Source organism: Castor canadensis, chromosome 2 (genome assembly GCF_047511655.1).
Source record: "Castor canadensis chromosome 2, mCasCan1.hap1v2, whole genome shotgun sequence".
Lineage (NCBI taxonomy): Eukaryota > Metazoa > Chordata > Mammalia > Rodentia > Castoridae > Castor > Castor canadensis.
Window position 1 is genome coordinate 91,557,040 of NC_133387.1, and position 16,871 is coordinate 91,573,910.

The 16,871-nt window shown below is 38.7% G+C and overlaps 1 protein-coding gene across 1 annotated transcript in view; it reads right to left on the bottom strand.

Annotated features, from left to right (window-relative positions):
• Positions 1 to 14,461: 14,461 nt before the first annotated feature.
• The window catches only part of Epdr1 (ependymin related 1), a 29,214-nt gene continuing 26,804 nt past the window's right edge, over positions 14,462 to 16,871 (bottom strand). The window contains exon 3 of the mRNA XM_020177947.2: positions 14,462 to 16,174. Within this exon, the coding sequence (XP_020033536.2) occupies positions 15,978 to 16,174 (197 nt within the window). The 3' untranslated portion in view covers positions 14,462 to 15,977. The remainder of the gene's footprint in view (positions 16,175 to 16,871) is intronic.

Sequence of the window (16,871 nt, forward strand, 5' to 3'; positions counted from 1 at the left end):
AGTATACATCAGTTTGTGTCTCTCTCTTTGTGCACCCCCCTCTTCCTCTCTTCCTGTGTGCTTCCTCCTTATCTTCCACACATGGAAGCATAGAATCAGAACCACCAAGGCTTTCAGAATTTTCAGAATTTCAAAATTTTTGGAACTCATGTTGACCTTGCTACAATGACCCTCAGATGCATTAAACTGCTGGCTTTTTCCCATGCTATCTCAGCTAGGAGGATGCTCGATGCCCACATGAATGTAAGCAGAGGGTGATTGTAAGACTGAGTCAAGATCCCTCAGGGAAGATGAGAGGCAAACTCAGCAAATTCAAAGGAGAGCTCACAAAGACAAATATCTGACACCTGCTTCCATGGATATCTTGGGGCCTCACTGAGAGCATCCTGCCAGCCACTGTTCAAGCCCCTTCAAAGGTGACCCATTCCCTTCTGTCCTGTGATGATATGGATTTGTAACATCCTCAACAACTTGGTTATCCATAGAACTTCAAAACAGAGCTTAAGCAGACCCCATAGATATTCATGTGAACAACATTGTGCACTAATTATTTTGTAAATAGATGGAATAAGGCAAGTAAGGTCCAGGGAATAGGGGTAGAGATATCTGAAGAAGGGTGATAGTTGAAACCACATAGCAGCATGAGTTTAAACAAAGTACTAGATTGTGAATACAATAATAGAAGTTGGAAATTATTTACTGAGAACGTCACTCATGGAGAAAGTAGAAAGCAACTTGTAAGGAGCAGACAGAAAAAACTGACATTGAGAAAACACAGATAAAAACAGGATAAAGCGGTATCCCTAAAGACTCTCAAGAAGTTGTAGTGGTAGGGGATCTTGTATACAGATTGACACACAGGTTGAGTAAGATGGAGAAGCCTTTCCTTGGTTTTCCATCTCTCCTAGGATAAGATTCTAATTCTTCGCAATGCTGCTCTGCAGCCTCGTTTCACAAATTCTTTCATTCTTCCACATCCAACTCTGGCTTTCTTTAAGTTCCTCTGAGGTACAATATTCCTCCTCCCACAAAGCCTGTGTAACTTTGTTCTTCCTCCTAGAATACTCTTTCTCATAAGCACACTTTAATTCATCTTTCCAGCTTCAGAAAGAACACCATGTACTCATTAGTAAAATCTCCCTGGCCAATCTAGACCAAATCATATTCCTTAATTATACACTTCTACAGAATCAAATTCTTTCTATCCTTACATTAATTTCAATTTTTAATTATGCATTCATGCTATTTGATAAAAATGTCTCACCCACTGAATTTTAAACTTCCTAGGACTCAAGAAATACTTAGCATAGCCATCAGGAGTTTAACCCAGCAGCTATTGCCAATTAGAATCAAGTCTGGTAGGGAAAGAAGCTTTACGTACTCTCTTCCCATTCCAGGTTGAGCATCCCTAATCTGAAAGTTCTAAATCTAAAATATTCCAAAATCTGAAACTTTTTGAGCACTAACATAACAGGGCAAGTAGATAATTCTGTACCTGACCTTGTGTGATGGGTCATAGTCAAAACATCATTTGTCATAAAGTATTACCTTCAGCTTGTGTTCATAAGGTATATATGAAGCATCAGTGAATTTAGACTTGCATTCCATTCCCAAGATATCTCATTATGTATATACAAATTTTAAAAAACCTAAAATCTGAAATATTTCTGGTCCCAAGCATTTAGGATAAGAGATACTCAACCTGTAGAACACGTCTGAACAGCCCCAATTGGAACTACTGTGGTGTTTCTCCATGATTTGACACTTATATATACCCTACCCATCTCTAGTCTACAGGTTTAATGGTTAGGTTGGTATAAGATAAGATATCAAGAGGATTTCATAGTCACTACTATGCCACAGACTCCTTTAAAAATCCAGTGAAAGTATTGATATTATTGTGAATTGAATCATTTCCCCAAAAAAAGATATGTTGTAATTCTAACCCCAGTATGTAGGTGACCTTATTTAGAAATAAGGTCTTTGTAGATAATTAAGTCAGTAGGGTGGACCTTGATGTTCTTATGTAAAGGGAAATTTGCACACAGAGGCAGACAAGTACAGGGCAGACACAAAGAGAATAGCATCTTTACATCAAGGAGTGCCTGGTGCTACCAGATTCTAGGAATGAGCTACAAAATTCTCTTCATAGCCCTTGTTAGAAATCTACCCTGCCAACATCTAATTTTAGATGTGTGACCCTCAGAACTGTGACACGATAAATTCTTGTTTTTTAAGCCACCCATTTGTGGTAGTTTGTTAAGATAGGCCTGGAAAATATACACAGATAGATACTTTCTCCAGAAATAAAATCCCTTAATGCCATGTCCTACTTTCCAAGTAATTTTCAGGTTTTCACAGATCTACAGAAGCCCACCCAGGCTGAAACCCTCCAGGATGAGGCAAAAGAAAGAAGAGAATTAGCATCAACAACTGTTCATGACACATTTGGCACTTGACTGGATATTGGCATATAACCACTTTGCTGAATCCTCCATAAATACTCTATGAAATAAATGACCCATCCCCATTTCAGATAAGAGGAAATGGAGACCCTGAAAGATTTAACATCATGCACAAATTCACACTTACAGAGTGATTGTGCTGGGAACTAGGTCTGCATTTGTTTTACCCTGAAACCTGTGCTTTTTACATTCTTGCCCTGACTCTGTCACATCCAGAGCACATGATTTGTGGTTTTCTGGGCTGTGGGATTGTAGAGTGACCAGGGTTAAGGACGTGTTAGTGGCTTCAGGGGAAACAAGAGAACAGTTTTAAAAAAAGTTAAGGAGGAAAAACCATAATTTCTTTTGACAGCTGTGCTTTTGCTTTTATTCATTCCATGGCATTATCATAACTTCTTTTGAACTCCAAGAATTTTGGGATATAAGGCTTTTTGTTCTTGCTACGAAAGAATAGAGACAAATTGCATTAGTTAAGTCAAACTAAGTCATATTGATGGTGGTGATTATTGACAGGAACTTTAAATTAGAATTTTTAATTGGGATGGCGGTGAGAATACAACAATAAAGCAAAGAAAAAATTAAACATTTTTTCATCCTAAAATATTTTTGATCGCCCACTTGGAGGCATTCTTCATGCTTTGTGGACAAAGTTTAGCAGCATCAAGTTGCCAAAGGGAAAGACCAAAAATTGCATCAATCAAGACAATAAAGTAAAATGTGTAATGAGCTAAGAACAGCGTACCATAGAGCAAACAATAACGGTAACTGCTCACTTGCTTTCTGGAAGAAAGCTGGGTCTAAGCAGCACTGAAGTCTGAGTAGCGGTTTTCCTGGACAGGGAGCTAGGGACGTGCAGATTCCAGTGGAGAAATCACACGCACAGTTTCTGAGGTGACCTAGAATTTAATACATTTGAAAATATGAGCATAATTCACCACAACCCAAATGTGGAATGGAAGGATCAAAAATAATAAGAACATTAATTACACTGCAGAGGTATGCTGGAGCAGGGCTGTGAGGGACCCTGTCAGCAGCTGAGGCAGAGACTGGATTTCCTTCTGAGAACAGGAGGATGTCATTAAAGATTTGTAGACAGAGTGAGCATTGGAGGGAGGATTACTGACTGTGGGAACCCAGTAAGGCAGTCAATCTTTCTCCGTCTCAGTTGTCTCATAATAAAGGGTAATAAGGGCTTCTGTGGAGAATAAATGAGTCATTCAAGGCAGTATTCTCAGAACATGTCCCAGGGGATATCAGTGTTCATATTATAACAGGATCAAGACCTGCTGGAAGTCCTGTGTTTATCTCACACAGTATTTGTTATGCCTTGCATTTCCCCTGCTCCCAGTGGCAAGTAGAGTAGTGGTACCCTGAGTCCAGTTCTCCTGGACCATATAGAATTGTCAACAGGTTTGTCCTCGTTCACTTTGGTTTTCCTTCAACCATCGTCAGGTGAGGTCCAGTCTCCAAGTCTGTCAAGAGGGAGGATGGGATGTCTACAGGCAGTGGTAGAGGAGAGGCAGCAGCTTAGGACACTAGGCATTCAATAGTGAGCTACTGATCAGCTACCCTTGGAGCTCCACCTCCATCCCAGCTTGGAACTCACCAAGGCTGCTATCATTTAAGGGTTGCAGGGGACTGACAGACTCAACCTGGAAGCTTGCATCTGAATCTTGATACCACGTCTTTTGCAGCTTTTAAAAATCTTACAATGTTTTTGGCTTTGCTTCAGTGAGCTCTTAGGGAAGGTAATACTTCAAACTATCACTTTACCTTTGCTGCCATAAAAATATCACAGAAAATTCAATTCAGTTGAGGGCTTCCCACTTGTCTTCTTTAGGTTCACATCAAAGACTGTCAAAAGGTGTGTGTATGTGAAAGACAGCTCTTCTAAACATGCAATACCTGGAATACGAGATACATTCTCATCAGCCATGCTGCTTCTAAGGATGGAGAAGGAACCCACACATGTTCAGGTGCCAGAGAAAGCACACACTCTTCCTCTGAGGATGGCTTCTCACTACATACAGAAAGCTATATGTGCTTAAGGCACTACTGTTGCCATTCCTCATATATGATCATTTTACTTTATTCTACTTTTGAAGTAATTATTAGGGTTTCAATTTATAGAGCTATGGAAAACAGGAATCAGAAAGGACTATAGATTGAACCTATATCTCACAACTATAGCTTGTCTCAAAAGCCTACGGCTTCTTGGGACACCATTGCAGTAAAGCTTCATTGCTTCATGCCCTTAACTCAATGTAGTAGCTACAGTCTGACCTGTGTCAATAGCTGTACCACTTCCTGGCTCCGTGACCTTAGCCATGCCACTTTATCTCATTTCACATTCCTTAGTTATAAATGGATACTAAATTATCCGCCCAATAGGACTGTGGTGAATTAATACTTGTAAACCCTTAGAACAATACCTGGTGATTATTAAGGGTTATAAACAAGTTAGCCACAATTATTAGTATTACTGGAAGGAAAAACAAAGTCCCAACTTCATTAGGACAACATTGGATGTAGTCCAAGGTCTTGGGGATAAAAGTAAATATATATCGATAACCAAACAAGTACTTAAACTAAAACAAGACAAAGAAGAGTCAATACTCAACCTTGATAACTCATTTCAGAAAAGTTCCTTTAAAAAAGAAACTTCTAGTTGGGTGCCGGTGGCTCATACCTGTAATCCTAGCTACTCAGGAGGCAGAGATCAGGAGGATTGCAGTTTGAAGCCAGCCCCAGCAAATAGTTCCACGAGACCCTATCTTGAAAAACTCTTCACAAAAATAGGCTCAGGGTGGAGGCACTGGGTTCAAGCCCCAGTATCACAAAAAAAAAGAAACTTCTGGGGTAGATACATGAAAAATATTGGTTTTTAAAAATTGTTTTCCAGTAAGAAGTAATTCCTTTATTTTCATCTCTCACACCCTTCCCATTTTCCCACAACTTCATTAAGGATCAGGATGGATTGAAAAATACCATCTTCATCTCTGATTATCCACCATAATTATTGGCACTCTGAAGCAGAGCCCATCCAGACACTAGATGAGCTTTGCAGTCATTAAAATCTTTAGCCGCAAAATTTAGTTTACTTATCCTGGGCTACAACTGGGATAATGGAAAGATAGGGATTTTGTGATATTGCTCAATCAGGCTAAGAATTAATTCTTAAATTGTAGCTGTAGTTATGGACCTAGGAATTTTTATAAGCTCTTTCTCTTCAGAGTATGTTTATTTTACTAGTTCAGTTCAACTCGCAAATCTATATTGATCACTTACTTTTGCAGAGAACTGTGGGAAATTCAAGAAAATTTTAAGATGGGGCTTTTCCCTTAAGGCAAAAGTTCAGCTGGGAACCCATGACCTGATCTCACATTAAAAAGTAGGAAATGACTACATCTGGCAAGGGTATTAGGGTGGCACCAAAATCTCACACACACACTGGTTGAAACATGAGTGAAGTCATTCATTCTACCATAGCTTCATTTTGTAGCTCAAGCTTTTGCCCTCTTCCCCCAAATCTCAAATGACTCTTGTCCTCTTGCCTTAGAAATGATTATCTCTAGTTCTGTGGCTGTCCTACAGCATCAAAACCATCAGGAAACTAGTCAGGAGTGCAGATGCTCGGGGTAACCTGAGCTAACTCTGAGGTTTTAGGGGTGGGCCTGAAATTTGTTTTAAGGACTCTTTCAGGTAATTTCAGTTCATGCCACTTGAGATTAACTGCCCTAGGGATTTTATTCGATCACCCTCCCCCCAAATTGGGTTAAAAGCCTGTGGGCAACACACGGTATTTTTTTCCCCAGAACATGTGCCTTTTGAAGAAAAAAGAATTAAAAGATTCTATAGCCAGCAAAAAGAAGTCTCAGGAGGCAGAGGTAAGAGGATTGTGGTCTAGGGCTGACTAGGGGCAAAAGTAGGAGACCCTGTTTGAAAAACAAACCAAAGAAAAGAGGCTGGTGAGACTCAAGTGATAGAGCATTTAAGCATAAGGCTCTGAGTTTCCCAATCCCAGTACCACCAAAAGAAGAAGAAGGAGGGGGCAGATGAGGATGAGGACAAGGAGGAGTAAGAAAGAAAAGGAGGAGGAGAAGAAGAAAACAAAAAAGAAAAGAAGGAGAAGAAAAGAAAACCTCAAGATTTTAATAGCCTATCAGCTTGAATTGATACTATTTAATAAAAGAAAGCTGATGAATGCAATATTGCCCCAACTCTTAAAGATAAACTAAGGAACACCTGTATCCTCTTTAAAGGAAAGAGTGAATGAAGGTGAATCTGGTGGATGTATTTGGTATTCATATACGAAAGTAGAAGAATGAAACCTATTGAAATTGTTCTAAGAAGTGGGGAAGGGGAGAAGAGGGAGAATGGTAGAGAGGGTAAATCTAACAAACACATACTGCAAGCACATGTGTAGATACCACAATGAATCCCCCCTGTACAACTGTTGGTTTATACCTAACATATCAGAGGGAGAGTGCCCAACTGTGCTTTCTTTTCATCTCTAGTCCTAACTGGTTATTTTTCCAAACGGACTTTGAAATTATTTTGTCAAATTTCAAACAAAATCCTTTTGAGCTTGGAATTAGGTATTTGTAATCTTCATATGAAATTGAAAATTTGTATCTCAACAAAATATCTAGTAGCCAAATTCAGAAACTGATTAAAATCATTATATACTTCTGTACATTTATGAAGTCCTTGTATTTACTTTTTAAAGAGCAATTCCATAGCTTTCTTATAAGGGTTATTTCTAGCAGTCCTAGTTTTCCTGATGCTAGTGTGAATATGGGAGGATTTCCATTTTATTTCTGAATATTTCTGGTATTTAAAAAAATACTTACCTTCAAAATTTCTTCTGCCTAAACAGATGTCTCACTGAGTGGCAATATGTTAGTCTTCCTGATAGGCAGAGACACTCTGTTTTGTGAGAGGAATAGCATAATCACTGTCCAGAATGGCACACTTCCAGCAAGACTTCTCCCTTCACAGTTCTCATTTCTTATGAAGGGTCAATTCCACATTAGTGCCTTTCAGTAAAAAAAGGAGGTGACTGGTAGCTCTCTAAACTTTGTTTTCAACTTTTAGTCTTAGCATAATTCTGTAAAGATATGAAGAAGTGTATTGATATCCTATTACAATCACAGCATGGCAGGCAGACATATATATATATATATATATATACATCCCATCCAGACACTAGATAATAATAACATATGTTATTCTTAAATGATGAAATATTCTCTGTAGCTATAACAGCACACCCACACAAATAGTGACTCTATTTCCTGCCTTCTCCTCCACATTCTACCACAGTCCATGTATAAGCCACCATTGTCTCTCCACTGGGCAATCACAGCAGACTCCTCCCTGGTTTTCTCACCTTCCCTTCATTCCCCTACCATTCATTTGCACATAGCAGTCAGAAGGGTACTGACAAAATAGAACTCAGAATTTTGACTTGTCAGAAGAAAACCCTCCAACTTCATATGGGCTTTATAGCCTGAAGTCCAACCTCCTCACTTCTCTCTTTTGAGGGCTTCATGTACTGTTAACAATGACCCATTACTTGTCCTAACTCACTCTTGGCTGCAGCTTAAATTATATTACCTGGAATTGATTCAGAAAAAGAGATACATACTATCAAGGAGGAAGGCTGAAAATAGAGGATAAAGGGATAGCTTCAGCTGCCACACATACAACTCTGTCCCACTAAGAGAGAGACTGTTGGCTTTCTGATTGATTGGGCCAGACTTCTTGCAGAACTGGAAACAGTGGAAAGAAAATGTCACTCTCCTTACTCCTGTTCTCCCTGTTGCTTTTCAAAGCCTCAGAATAGAATGGTCACAATCTTTGCTGAGCAACACTCTGTGAAGGCTAGTTGGCACAGGTGACAAATTGCAGGTCAATAATTCTTATATCCAGTGCCCTTGTGAATTTATACCTTTTGTCACTGATATTACTTAAATGAATATTTGTCCATGAAGTTTGGGTTAAATAAGAATGTCCTACTACAACTAAGATGTTCACAAGCACTGCTGGTCAACAAACAAAGGTGAAATGGAAACACATGGATTTATTTTAAGCTCATACCATTCAAAATCAGTTGTAGAGAGTTGTGTTTTACTGTAGTCACTCAGTCTTTTCCTCACCTGATAAGTGTGGCTTCTAAAATAGTGCAATAATTGCATATACCTAAAAGGTAAAATCATATTTGAAATTATTATCGATTGTTTTCCCAAGTCAAGAGTATTTGATATGTATCTCAGTTTTCTAACCTATGACAAGGACACAGTAATTTTGGTAACTGTTTCAGAGGTGACTATAGATATTAAGTAAAATAATCATTGGAGAAACTGACACAAACAAGTATGCATTGATATTCTCTAAGGTTGAAGCTGATAACTTATTTTATTTTTTCTGTCTTTAATATGTCTTGCAAAAAATGGAAGGCATCCTAACTATCACATTTATTATTAGAAAATTGGTGTTATTTTTTAACTTAGTATATTTTATATGTGCTGATGCCTGAGTGTGCCTTGAGGTGGATGTACTTATCTGTGTGCAAATTGGAAGCAATAGAGAACAGACAGACATCCAGGGGCAGGCCAGCTGTTGGACGAAGTTGAGTCCATGAAGGGCACTACTACCTTAGAGGGTCCCCATGACCCAGATGTAGTCTTTGGCACATTTTTGTAGTCATATGGATTTGATTTGTTTGTCCCTGGAGAATAGGTTAGACTCAGGAATGAATCCAAAGATGAGAGGCAGCCAACATTTTGAGTGCCTAGTTTTTTGCAAACTCATGGGCTACACACTTTATAAGTACCATTTTACTTAATCATAACAAATAACCTTTTTTTCTTTATAGGAAATCAAGAAAATTTGAGCTCACAGAGTGTTCAAATAACTTGTTCACGGTCACACAGTGGTAATAAATGGCTAAATTCATGCTGGAACTCATGTCTGATTTCAAAGCCTATCCTTTCTATTACACTGCACAGTTCCCCTCAGAGATTTCTATATACTAAGTGACTTAGGAGACTGATATGAAAATCAAAACAGCTCATTATTTTATAATGGTGTTTAGCATTTATAATGAGTGCAATACTTAAGTAGACCATTTCAGATATTCACTTATGATGAAAATGTACTTGAGAAGAAAAATTTCTGATCAGAAAGGAATATGCCTTGCCTAGAGGGATAATTCTGTGTTTATTGAATTCTGCCTGACCTACAGGCCTGGCAGAAATCTGTCTCTGTGCTTTGGGTGTTCCTCTTCCTGAAGGCTGGTTATTGCTCCAGTCATCCAAGGTCTGGAGTAGGCAGCATTAGGCACCAAGTCAAAAACTTTCTTAGTTGTACTCATCTCCTTTCCTCTGTCATCAGTGAGTCTACTCTGTTTAGAGTAGGCTTTTGCTGCAATGGAAGTGGGAAGATCCACCTGAGTTGGAACTTTTGGTAGATTGGACAAAGCTGGTAATTTAACCTTCTCTGAACTGTGGCTACTTTACCCTATACTTGGCTGTACTTTGTCTAGTCTAGTTCAACAGTGTTCATCAGAAATACCTTCGGTCAAAGCTTCAGCTAAGTAATGGAAAGGATTTGCTTGGCTCTGCCTTCTGAGCTTACTTCTCTATGGAGCTTTGACAAAGAGAGTAAAATAAAATGTGGATATTCCTGAATTGTAGCCAAAATAACAACACATGACTTTAATCTTACAACTGTCCCCAACACTCTTAGTATTTCTGCCAGATTCCATATTTCTCTCTCCTGGATACACTTAGTTAAGCACTGCCAAATCCTTGGTTTTAAATTCCCTAACTAAACTCCATGTAAATCAATCTCCTGCTAAAACACTTTATCTTCAGACAAAATGATAACATTTCAGTATTCTTTCACCTCAGTCCAATTCTGATTGAGCCTTGATGACACCACATTCCAATAGCAATCTTGCTGTAATTGGACATCATGATTTCTGAAGTTTTTATCCCTCAACTTTCAGACTTTGTCTTCCCATGTCTTACATCTCTAAATTTGAGATTTTATTTATCCATTAGGTGTTGGTCTTATATGTTCAATCTCAGCATATCTTATTTCCAAGTTCTAGGCATCTAAGTTTATGCTATTTATGTCCAATTTTCTTAAGCAAATTTGCACTGACCACTCTTCTAGAGACATACTGGTTAATCTAAATGGAAAATTTATTAATAAACTTACCTTTAATGAATGAAATAATACTGAATAATTATTTATGACAGGAATCTGCACACAACTTTTGCTTATGTCCATTCCAGGAGTATCTACTGCAAATAACATAATAGATTCTATCATCTTGCATTATATTAGCTATATGAATTAGCTGAATAAAGCTTTGGATCTCCATTCCTAACTGTGGACCCAGGAAATGTAGAGTTCTTGTGATTGAACAAGAAGAGAAAGGAGTTTAGGAAGAATCACATTGGCCTAGGGAGTTTTAAAAATTATACGGAAACACATTATTCTCTTGGGCTACTGCATAATAATATAATTTCCATATGAAGTAATACTGAAAAGTTTCCTCCAAAGTTCAATTTCTATATACTTGAATATACTGTAATAGTGTATTTTAGTTGCTGGACATAGACAAAATAAAAATTATTTTAAAATCATTGGTCAAAGAAAGCAGAGATATTGTTCCTGAAGCCAATAGGTTTTCCCTTTGAGGCTACTTTCTTTCCCTGATAAATGGGCACGTCTACCGTGTACATGTATCCACATAGTAATAACTCTGAATTTCTAATAGAAGAGTCCTATAAGTCATAGTTTAGGGAAGAACATTTAGTTTAGAAAGACTCAATGGCAAGGTAACTGAAAGGGGAGATGTATGAAGTAAAATTCTCTAATATACTTGTAATAGTTACTTTTGCATTACTGTGACAAAACCTGTGAGGGGGACTTAAGTGGAGGAATTTTTTATTTGGCCCTAGGGTTTTGAGAGTCAGTTCATCATGGTAGGGAGGGTGTGCAGAGCCAAGTAGTTTACATCATGGCAGCCAGGAAGGAGAGGAGAAGGGAATGCAGAAAGGGGCCATGGTAAGATCGGCCCCCAGGAGCATGATCCCAGTGACCTATTCTCCACATTGGATTCACATCCTACCTCTTACCTCCTCCCAATAGTGCCATCATATTATAAATTCATCAAGGGATTAATTCATTTATTAGGCCAGAACCCTCATGATATAATTATCCCTCAAAACACTATCACAGATACCTCCACAAGTATGCTTTTCTAATATACTAGGTGTTTCTCAATCCAAGCAAATTGTGAGTTAGGACCAGGCTTGGTGGCTCACAGGTGTAATTCTGGCTATTGGGGAGGTGCAGTTTGGGAGGATTGAGGTTCAAAGGCAGCCTTGGCAAAAAGTTAGCACTATTCCATCTCAACCAATAAGATGCAAGTGGTGGCAAATGTCTGTGGTCCCAGCTATGTGGGACCACAGTCTGAGACTGGCCTAAGGGAAATCATTAGTCATCACAGCATTGTTCTAGTATGGCTTGTGCTGTCCTCATGTAAATTCATCAATATGTACCAACTGCTTTGAACTGAGAATGTATGTTGATAATCAAATGCCCCTGCTTCCTCCTCCTCCTTCTCTTTAGCTATTTGGGATGTAGTTAGGTAAACAGAATTTATGCTATAATCATGATAATTGTTGGTATTATTGAGATAGGATGCAATATAGATCTAAGCAAGTCATCAGAAGTGTTGGGATCCATTTGAAGACTTCTGCAGTGTTACTAGTTGCTTTTTATGTGGTGTGAGTTATGGTGATAGTAACATGTGTGGTTGCTGAAAGGGGAGGAAATGATGAAAAGTGTTAAATGAAGGGAGGGTTTACCTAGAAGGTTCATAAAACACACACCTTTGCTGAGCTCAAGTTGTCAGTCTTCTTATCCCCTGATGTTAATGTACACTATAGAGTCATTAAAATTTCCTAAGATCATACAAGAACAGACAAACATACACATATATGCCCACTGTCTCTTGCAACCTGATACCCTGCATTACCTTGGGACTCCGCCTGCAAGAAAGCCATCACCAAGTGTGACTTTGCACCTTACACCATGAAGCAAATGAAACCTCTTTTCTTTATAAATAGCCTACCTTAAGTATTTCATTCTAATAATGAAAAAATAGACTAATACACCAACTACATTTGCGAGGTTATTAAATAATATGTTATGATTGAGAAATCATTTCACACAGTAGCACATAATCCCTGGATTTATTATTTTTTGATAATTTTCTTTATCGAAATTAGGAGCTTAACTAAAAGTTGCAATGGTAGCAATCATGTTTTAGTAAAAAGAGTGCCTATTTTGTCATTAAATATTATACTGGGGAAGGGAAACAACACTTAGCTGAGTGATTTAAATAATTGCATATTAAAATAAGAATAAAGTATGCCATTGGGAATGATACAACTGCAGCCACAGCATAAAACACACATGCTTATACTCACTTAACTGCTGTGTGTGTTTTTATTCACAACAGCTTATTCCTGAACTACAGGATAATGATAGTCAACTCTAACTATTGGAGCTACAAGATATATTCCAATGTTAAATATGAAATAGATATTGAAAATACTGTATTAATTTCTGCTCTAATAAAAATAATATGATTTAAAATTAGAGTATAATAAAAGTGGGCATAAATGCAATAAATTTTTGTAGACATGGAGCTGAGGTAATAATTCTGCTTCAAAGCTAATAAAAATATATTTCTGTTGTTACTACCCTAGCATAGCTCTTAAAAGAGATGATTGTTGATGCTGGAAGATCTGTGAAAGCTAAATATTCTTTTAAATTGCTATTCGTAAATTATTCCTAAATCTTTGGCTAAGGAGGCTCAATCTCGTCCAATTTAAATTATCAAGTTATTCTGACTCAACAGGAATCATAAAGACACTGCTCCTGCATTTGAGCTGCCTTCTATAGATGGAAGAAAAGCAGATATGCACGTCTGGAAAAGTTGAAAAACATCATGTGTGGTACATAGGCAAAGTACCAGAGGGAAGATAGAGGGCAGGTTCAGTAGAAGAAATCTAGCAAGAGGTGAGAACTTGCCTGGCTATGAGGAAGACCCTGCATTTTGTCCCCAACACCATGAAAGAAAACAAACAAAAAACAAAGCAATGTTAGTATTGGAGAGCACTCAGCCTGATTTAAAACAAAACAAAAAACCCTTTTCCACTGTGCTCTGCTTTCCTTTTAAGCAATGGACAACCACAGGTTCCTGACACCGTCAGACCTGTATTGTGCTCCCCACCTAATGTAAAATCCTTCTGAGTTTTTTATTCATTTCTATGAAGTGACTTTACTACGACAGACCAACTGAGTAAGAAAGGGGCACCCACTGTGTGGTCCTGAATAAATTAGGAGTTTTCATTCTTCTCCTTTGAATGAGGATGTGATCTGAGAAGGGCAGTGTCCCATGGTCAAGGGGAGTTGTGCAATTTGGAGGAGCAGGACCATTCTGTGGTGGAGAGATGGGAAGTGGGGCAAACACTGCTACAAAGGCTTTACACACAAATTAGCTGCGACATTTTTCTTACTCTGTCCTGCCTCTGAATGCCTGTCCTGCCTAGATTTTGCCTTCCTCTGTGACTCTAGGAACTGGTATGGGCACTGGAGAGAGCTGGTACTCAGTATTAAGCTAATGATTATGAATGAATGAGCACAGAATGGTTTCCAGAAGAAAATGACTAGGTCAGTGACAGAGGGCGTGATGATTGATCACCCCAAACCCAGGATGTTAAGAGCCTAGAGCTGGTGGTGGCTGAGGAGATGTAAAGCAATGGTTTTACGAACTCTTTGGGATGTGGGGTACTGATTGGTGATGGGGACTCAAGGAAACAAATGGTTTAGCGTTTCCAACTCAAGCAACTGGAAACTGGTCTTCAGAGAAGAAGAGAGCAGGCATTTGAGACAGGATAAACCAATTTGGTTTTGATTACACGAAGCATTTTATTTACTTATTAGAGAGGAGTTTAACTCCCTCAGAGCCATGTTCATCCATATTTGTTACAGAAACAACTATATCAAAGAATAATTTGAGATGCCATTAAATTTCTTTATGAATATAGATAAGCTGTGAGTAATACAGAGTGTTTCCAGCATAATACAGGTATCATATGTTCCTCTTGGTAACTAAAGGAGATAGATAGCCAGATGAAACACAATAGTAGAAGAATCTAGAATAATAAGTTGTATTATTGAAAATCTCCCTAGCAATCAGCAAACCCAACCCCACTTAACAGATGAGAAAACTGAGAACCAGAAAGGCTAGTGTTCTCCACTCTACAAATGTTGAGGGCACTGATCATGTGCCAGGCACTTGCTTGGTGCTGGGGATATAAAAGTAAACAGAACACAGTACCCGTACTCAAGGGGCTCTTAGCCAGGATAGTGGCACACAGCCATCATCACATAGCAGAGTAAGTATTGTGAGAAAAGCATGCTCAAGCTGCCAGGTGCAACTGATTCAGGCTTGGGAGCAGCTGTGAGAGAAGGTCATGTACTAGCTGACCTGGGAAGGATGTCAAGTCAGATAGACATAAAGGCTGTAAAACAGGTAAGGGCAAGCCTAGCACATTTAACACTAGGTAGAATACAAGGGCATTATAGTTCTGAATTTGGGAAACAATAGTGTCCTGCCTCCCAGTACAGTGCTATTTTAGGATGCTATTGGTCCATTGACAAGTATGTTGTGATTCAGCAATAAATCGATACTCTTGCATAGAAAACAGAAAGTATACATGGCTTATGCTTCACCACATATAGATATTAAGATTGTCTAAAACCTCCTGCCTAAAACTCCTCTTTCCCCTTTATAGGAATTATTACTTCACAATATAGCTTCTCATTTCCTTCCAAAATATTTATAGCCACTGTGTCATGCCATAAAACTCCTTAGTTGGGAAAGAATTTTAAGGGGTCACTTTGCAGTGACCAAGAGAGCACAGGAACAAGATGGGGTAGGAGGTCAATGGGATCAATTGCCACCCTGGTGCAGTGATGCACCTTTGTAGGGAACTTAACAACTAATAATAAAGTTGATCAAAATCATTCTGAATTTGATTATCACCACCAATTTTTAATGTCAGTAATGCAATGCTCATCCCTGCCAAGGCAAACTGTTCCTACTGACCCTGCATCCCTCCTATGCCACTACACTGAGCACACACCTGCACATGGAAAAGTTGGCTTGAGAAATGTCTGAAGTGTCTGACAGTCATCTTGTCAGCTCAGATTGCCCTAAGTCCTCCATTCAGTTTCCTTCTGTGAATACAACCGAGGAGCCAGAATTAGACATGAGAAAACCCGTATCAAAGTTTATCTTCTGAAAATTGTCTTTATTTCCAACGAAGATTCTCATCCAAACCAGTCTCTAATCCATGTCCTGCTGGGGTCACTTAACAGCCCATGTCAGTGGCTGTCACTTCTGTGTTCACAAGCTCACCAAGAGCACTCCTCACTCATCCTCTCTGGCTGGGCCATCTGGCATGTGCTTGGAGGAGTAAACACTGAGGGGTCCTTAATACCAAGCTGTACATCGAAAAACCGTGTGGACAGCATCACACTGTAATTCCTGATGAACGTTTCCTGGACAGGATAACAATCCTTGGCAGTATAAACGCCGATCCAGGTTTCATCTGAGGAGGAAGAAAGCTAACTTTTTAATAGTGAAGACAGACAGAGCACCTATGTTTTTTTCTATTGTGGCTAAATGCACACAACATACAATGGACCATGTTAACCATTTTTAAGTATACTGTTTAGAGGTTGTCCTACAGCCATCACCACCACCCATCTTGAAAACCTTTTCATTTTCCCAAACTGAAAAGTCTGTACCTATTAAAAAATAATTTCCTATTTTCCTCTCCCCTTAGTCTCTGACTACCAGCATGCTACTGTCTGCCTGCCTGTATTTGGGTGCCTCATTTAAGTTAAGTGGAGTCGTACAATGTTTACCCTTTGTGACTGGCTTCTTTCTCTGAGCATAATGTCCTCATGTTTACTCATATTGTAGCATATGTCAGAATTCTCTTCCTTTTTGAAGCTGAATGGTATTCTATGAACGTGCCACATTTTGTCTATCTGTTAATCTGCTGATGAGCATATTTTCATGTTTTGATTATTGAAAATAATACCACTATGACCCTGTTTGAGACCCTGCCATCAGTTCTTTAAGTACATACAGAGAATTGAAACAGCTGGACCATCTGGTGATTCAATGTTTAATTTTCTGAGAAAATGCTATACTGTTCCCCACAGTATGAATGCCTTTGTGTCTAAGATAATCTTGGGATTACAGGGAATAGCTTCACATCAGAGCAGGCCAGCTTAACT